Source organism: Muscardinus avellanarius, assembly GCF_963383645.1.
Source record: "Muscardinus avellanarius genome assembly, chromosome: 8".
NCBI classification, from domain to species: domain Eukaryota; kingdom Metazoa; phylum Chordata; class Mammalia; order Rodentia; family Gliridae; genus Muscardinus; species Muscardinus avellanarius.
Window position 1 is genome coordinate 8,154,795 of NC_137794.1, and position 7,322 is coordinate 8,162,116.

The 7,322-nt window shown below is 42.0% G+C and overlaps 1 protein-coding gene across 1 annotated transcript; it reads right to left on the reverse strand.

Annotated features, from left to right (window-relative positions):
• Window positions 1–247: 247 nt before the first annotated feature.
• Window positions 248–1,501, reverse strand: LOC308266442 (phosphoglycerate kinase 2-like; the record flags this gene model as incomplete). The annotated part of the gene is made up of 1 exon (XM_080700659.1): window positions 248–1,501. The coding sequence occupies one exon, from the start codon at window positions 1,499–1,501 to the stop codon at window positions 248–250; it is 1,254 nt and encodes a 417-aa protein (XP_080556785.1).
• Between the last annotated feature and the right edge of the window lie 5,821 nt (window positions 1,502–7,322).

Sequence of the window (7,322 nt, forward strand, 5' to 3'; positions counted from 1 at the left end):
GGCGACTTAGGATACAGCCTCCCTGTGAAGCACGTGGTGAAGTTCCCTGGGGTCTTGGAGAGCATGCCAACACCTGAGGGTGATGAACAGGGTCGCCTGGCTGATGTCAGGAGCTCCCGATGGCCCACTGCCTGTTACCGTCCTGCGTCTCGATCAAGGGCAGATTCTACCCAGCAAAGTCCACATGTAAAAGGCGAAGCTGACTTAAAGGCCGCGTCGGGAGACAGGAGGAAGCACGTCCCACCAGCTACACGTTGCTGAGGGCCTCCACTCCCGGGAGCACCTTGCCTTCCAGGAGCTCTAGACTGGCGCCCCCGCCGGTGCTCACGTGGCTGACTTTGTCCTCCGTGTTCCACTTGGCACAGCACGTGGCCGTGTCCCCGCCCCCGATGATGGTGACGCAGCCCTGGGAAGTGGCCTTCACCACTTCGTCCATGAGGGCTTTGGTGCCCTTGGCGAAGGCGTCCCATTCGAACACCCCCACGGGCCCGTTCCAGACGATGAGCTTGGCCTGGGCCACCACCTGCGCGAACTTCTTGGTGCTGTCGGGGCCGCAGTCCAGGCCCAGCCAGCCGGCGGGGATGCCCGACTGGACGGTGGCCTGGCCCGTGGCCGCGTGCTCGTCGAACTTGTCGGCGGTGACGAAGTCCACGGGAAAGGTGATGGCTACCCCGTTCTTGTCTGCTTTGGCCATGATGTCCTTGACGATCTTGGCGCCCTCCTCGTCGAAGAGCGAAGCGCCGATGTCCATGTTGTGCAGCACCTTGAGGAAGGTGTAGGCCATGGCTCCCCCGATGATCATCTGGTTGACCTTGTCCAGCATGTTCTTGATGAGCTGGATCTTGTCTGCCACTTTGGCCCCGCCGAGGATGGCCAGGAAGGGCCTGTCTGGGTGCTCCAGGGCTTTGGCGAAGTACTCCAGCTCCTTCTTCATGAGGAAGCCGCAGGCCTTCTGGGGCAGGTGCACGCCCACCATGGAGCTGTGGGCGCGGTGTGCGGTGCCGAAGGCGTCGTTGACGTACACGTCGCCCAGCCTGGACAGCGAGGCCCGGAAGGCTTCCACCTTGGCGGGCTCGGCCTTCAGCTTCTTGCCCGACGCGTCCTGGCCCTTGCCCTCCTCCTCCACGTGGAAGCGCAGGTTCTCCAGCAGGATCACCGAGCCCGCCGCCGGGCTGGCGCACGCCTTCTCCACCTCGGGGCCCACGCAGTCCCGCAGGAACAGCACGTCCCGGCCCAGCAGGGCCTTCAGCTCGGCCGCCACGGGCTCCAGGGAGTACTTGTCGGGCATGGGCACGCCGTCGGGCCGGCCCAGGTGGCTCATGAGCACCACCGCCCGGGCCCCGTGCTCCAGGCAGTGCCGGATGCTGGGCAGGGCCGCCTTGATCCTCTGGTTGTTGCTGATCTGGTGGTTCTTCATCGGAACGTTGAAGTCCACTCTCATGATCACCCGCTGCCCTTTAACGTCCACTTTGTCCAGGGTCAGCTTCTTGGAGAGAGACATCTTGATGGTCTTGAGGCGCCGGCTGCCCCAGCCAAGATGGAGAGCGGCTTCGGCAGGGCGGGAGGCTGGCTGGAGGTGAGGTCTAACGCCCTTCCGGTGCCCGCCCCCTGTCTTCCGGTCCTGACTCCAGTGGCCATTGTTAGACTCTGGGAGGAAGTCTAGCCCTGCCATTGGTCCAGATTCCTGTCAGTCTACATTGACTTCCGGTCAGGTATAAATTGCATTTGTTAGGCAGAAGCGGAAGTAGACAGTGTTCCTATGTGTGAGGCCAGGGTTAGGTGAATCAAGAAAACCCCAAACACCCACATTCCATTTTACAATTGCTATTATTTTGAATTAACAAAACAAAATAAACAGTGATATTCAAACGTCCCTCACAGCTTTCATAACTCTCCCTCAGATAAATCTTAATTATATTGTATAGAAACCTCTCAGGAACAAGTGTAGGGGAAATTTAAATCAGAGTTTCCATGAAATCTTGTTTGATCAAGGCAGCAGAGTAGTGTTTTGTTTCTTTCTTGTCTTGATAAACCTTTCTGTTAAAGGCATAGCTCGTTAGAATTAAGATAAAGTCTAAGGTGGAGTAGGAGTGATGACGTGTTTCCGTTTGCTTGTTTCTTTATTCTCAGACACTGAGAAAGACTGCTTGGTGGCTTCTTGGGAGGATCCCATAGCATTATAGGAAAGAGAATATCAATAAAGATCAAAGTGATGTTGTACTTTCAGGCTAGAAAGTTACAATGAGGCGCCTTATCTTTTCTTTCTTCCTACTTTGCTCACAGACTGTATAACAGTAAAATTAAGCTGAATAGAGGTGGGATTTTTTGAGGATAAAAACTTCCATTAGTGATTAAATGAGTGAGACGGATAAAAATAACTCAATTACATCTTTTTCAGGGAAATGGATGGAACTGGAGGACATTATGCTAAGCGAGATTAGTCAGTCACAAAAAATAAGAAATCAGATGCTTTCCCTAATATGTGAGAGTTAGGGAGAAATGGAGGAACTCTAGATTGAAAAAGGAAATCCTATAGAGGAGCAAACAAGACAACCTAAAGGAGGAGAAAAGAGGGGGGAAGAGGAAAATCTGTAAAACACACAATGTACTTAAACATATCGAAGTCAACCTCTAAGGCAAGCAAGGAAAGGAGGGATGGGGAGGGAATGGGGTGGAAATTGGGTAGGGGTTAAATCAGTGATATGTACACGTATGTACACACAAGTTTTTTACCCCAATATGATGTATGAATATAATGCACCAATAAAAAATTAAAAAAAGAAAATATGTATGTTGAATTGGTTTATTAATAAATAGTGTCTTCAGTTTTTGTTCAAGTCTTTCTGTAACTTGAATGGCTTAGATATATAGAGTGATGGTTTTAATAGAAATATGCTTTATGCTTGATCTACCACTATCAGGATGGTACAATAAAAAGACAATACTAAGTCTTAATAACAATGTGGAAAGATTGGTGTCCTTTTATATTTCTGGTAAGAAGATGAAATAGTACAACCAACATAGAGAACAGTTTGTCCAACCTCAAATTGTTAATCATGGAGTAGCCATATTACCCAACAATTTCACTCCTAGGTATTTACTGTAATGATATCACTACGCTCTTATTATAAAATATATAAAAGTTAATCATATAAGAATAGAATTACTATCAAATACTCCTAGCAATAGAGACTCTTATTCATTACTGTGAATTATATATGCTGCATTTACCTTGGCAAACGAGTTGGCAGTTTATTATAAACCTAGGTCGACCATCCATCAGAATCATCAATACTATTCCTAGGTATTTATCTATGAATATAAAAGATATACATTTTTATTTTTTAATATTTATTTTCATCTAGTTATTTGAGGATGGAACCCAGGGGAATTCTACCTCTGAGCTACACTCCCAGCCCTATTTTTTATTCTTTATTTTTGAAACAGGGTCTCACTGAATTGCACAGAGCCTCACTAAGTAGCTGAGGCTGTCTGTGAACTCTGATCTTCCTGTCTCAGCGTCCCAAATTCTGGGATTACAAGCATGTGCCACCATGCCCAGTCCCATCTGTACACATCTTTATTAATAATTACAAAATTGGACATCCTTCAATGATGAGTAAAGTATAATACTCTCATATAATTGAATAGTTTACAATAAAAAGAACTTGCTCTTTTTATTGTAAACACAAAATATTGTTAACACAAATATCTTTGATGAAACGTATGTGTTATTTTACTGACTAAAAGGAGCCAGACATAAAAATATAGAGATATTTTGTGATTCCATTAGAGAACAGATAAAACTATAGGAGTAAAAACCTATTATTGAGAATTTTAGTGTGACCGAAATTTTCTGTGTGTTTCTAGATTGGTGGATATAAAATCCTACATACTTGTCAAAAACCATAGAACTGTATATGATACAGATTGACCCTTAGTGGCTATAAATTGAAAAATCAACCAGGATGTTGGAGAATCTGAGTATGGAATGCCAACTGTTTGAACTAATTAATTATGATACATAACAAATATCACTGTAGGTTACATGGAGGAAAGAAGATAGTCTTAGTAGCTTTGGAAAAAGTAGTGTTTGGTTTTTAAGGTTAAAGACAAAAATAACTGTTTAAAACCATGATACACAAATAAGTTTACTTTTTTCAAAATTACAATTTTATCTTCAAATCATATATCAGAAGTCCAGCTTGCCTTGACTGGTTTTTTTTTTGCTTCTTTTGTTGTTGTTGTGCGGTACTGAGGATTGATCCCAGGGACATTCTACCTCTAAGGTACACCTCCAGCCTTATTTTATTTTTTATTTCAACAGGGTCTAAGTTAACTCCCACAGGTCTCAAGCCTCTGATCCTGCTGTCTCAGCCTCCCAAGGCATGCACCACTGCTCCCGGCTGCTCTGCACTTTCAAAGACTCAAGGTGTTGGTGGGTGGGTTGGGTTTGGTCACTTGGATCTAGTTTCTGGAGGTGATAGGCTCCTGTCTGTCTTCTGTCTGTTAGAAAACACCTAAAGTTCTATCAGGAGCCTGTGTGTGTCCATCCTCTATCTCAGCAATGGGGTGTTGAATGCTTCTTAGGCTTGGGGTGCCTTTAACCTTTCTTTTATTGCATCTTCTGCTTTCAGCCAGACACCATTCCCTCCTTTAATTAATTTGGTTACATGAGGCTCAGACAAATAATACCAAAAGAACTCCCCATCTTAAACTCTAACTTCATTATATTTACAAAAGCCCTTTGTCATGTCCCATAATGTACTCACAAATTCTGGTGAATAGAGAATGGGTATCTTTGTTGGAACATTATTCTGTCCTCCAAACTATAATTTGTATTCGTATAAACACTTCTCAATTGTGTCTACAGGAAAACACTGAGATTCTTGTTATAGAAAAATATAACCTGTGCATATACCTTTGTCCTATAAAAGGACACAATAACCTTGGATAAATGGCTGACTTGAAGACTAGAAAAATGGAAATAAAAGGTGAATTTAGAGTATTTTGTAGTATCTGAAAATAAGCAGCAAATTTATCATAACCAGCAAAATTTATCATAACCAGCAAAATTGGGTTATTACCCAATTCATAAAATTAATATTCATGCATTCATACACATATAAATAAGTAAATAAACAAGTTGGGAAGAAAGGAGAATTTTTTTTTTTTTTACAAAATAATATAGCTGGGCTTGGTGGCACATACTTGTAATCCCAGTACTTGGGAGGCTGAGATTGGAGGATCACAGGTTTGCGGTCAGCCTCAGCTACTTAATGAGGCTCTCAGCAACTTAGTGAGACCCTGTTTCAAAGTAAAGAATTAAAAAAATAGGGCTGGGGGTGCAGCTCATAAGAAGAATGTCCCTGAGTTCAATTTCCAGCCTCACATAAATAAATACATAATAAATAAACAAATAAATAAATAAATAATATGTGTAGATACTATACTCTCATGTACGTAAAGCTTACTTAATCTACTCTTTTAATGTGGATTGGACTTTATAATTTAAATCTAAAAGTTAGACTATGGAAAGATAAATCACAGTGGCATGAAAATGGAGAAAGTCGGTGGACCTCGCCATAACTAAGTGATCCAGGTCGGCATCACTAGTGGTAAGTCATGTGACTATCACAAAAGCCTTGATAGCAGGTAATGAGCATTGTACCTTACCTCTGCAATAGTCTCCCTTAAACCCACAATCCCAGTCTACTCATGAGAAAATAGAAGACAAACCAATGTGGAGTGACATTTTATAAAATGCCTGGCCAGTAGTCATGCAGATTTAGAAAATAGAGAGGCTGTCACAGATCAGAGAAGACTTAAGAAGAGGTGAGAACAGATTGCAACATGGCGTGCTGATGAGAACGCTGGAACCCAAACAAGTATAATTAGTAGAAAAACTGATGAAATCCAAAATACAATTTGGGTGCTGGGTGTGATGGCACATGCCTGTAATCCCAGTATTTGGGAAGCCGAGACAGGAGGATTACAGATTTGAGACCAGCCTCGGCAATTTAGTGAGGCTCTCAGCAATGTGACGAGACCCTGTTTCTAAATAAAAAATAAATGGGGGTGAGGGGTGTAGCTCAGAGGTAGAATGCTCTTGGGTTCAATCCTCATTAAAAAAATAGAATCTGGAGTTTAGTTAATAGTAATGTACCAATGGTAGCCTCTTAGTTTTGATGCATGTAACATAGTTATGTAAGATATTGATATTAGGTGAAAATAAGTGAAAGATAAATGGAAAATCTTGGTACTATCTAAAGTAAACCCCAAGTTATTCCAAAATAAAGTTAATATAAGCAATCAATTCTATGTACAATAGTTTCACTAACCATTAGACATTTATCAGTAATTTTAATAAAGAAGTAATTATAAAGCATTATAATGAAATTATAAGGCATACGTGAAAGAACCTAATGAGTAGTTAAATAATTAGAGATATTCTTTATGTTTATTGATTGGAAGATTCAATATTACTATGATGTCAGTTCTTTCCAAATTGAGGTATTGATTCAACATAAGATAAGGCTAAATATAAGTCCATAAATTTTCTTCATGTAAATACTGATAACTTAATTCTAAAACTATATATATTGGCCGGGCGTGGTGGCGCACGCTTGTAATCCCCGCGCTTGGGAGGCTGAGACAGGAGGATCGCGCTGGTTCGGAGCCAGCCTCGCTGGCTTAAGAGACCCTGTTTCCAAATAAAAGAAATATAAAATAGGTCTGGGAGTGTAGCCGGGAGGTAGAAGGGCTTCCAGAAACCCCAGTACCACCAAAAAAAAAAAAAAAAAAAAAAAAAAAAGAAAAAGAAAAAGAAAAAGGCCTAAGATAGTTGAAGTTATCTTTGAAAAGAAAAACAGATTTGAAATTCTTGCACTTATTGATTTTAAGAATCTTGCCAGGCATGGCGGCACACACCTATAATTCCAGTACTTGAAAGACAGATAGGAAGATCGCAGATTTGAGACCAGCCTCAGCAACTTAATGAGACTCTTAGGAACCTAGTGAGACCCTGTTTTAAAATAAAACAAAAGAGGGCTGAGGGTATAGCTGGGAAGTAGAGCACCTCTGAGTTCAATTCCCAGTAAGGCAAAATAATGAAAATAATAATAAGAAGAAGAAGGAGGAGGAGGAAGAAGAGGAAGAAGAGGAGGAGGAGGAAAGAAAGAAAGAAAGAAAGAAAAGGAAGAAAGAAGAAAAATGAATTTCAAAGTGTTTTAGACAGCATTTTCACTGCTGTAATCCAAAACATTTGATCATATAACTTATAGGAAACATCTGATCATATATAACATCTGATCATATATAAC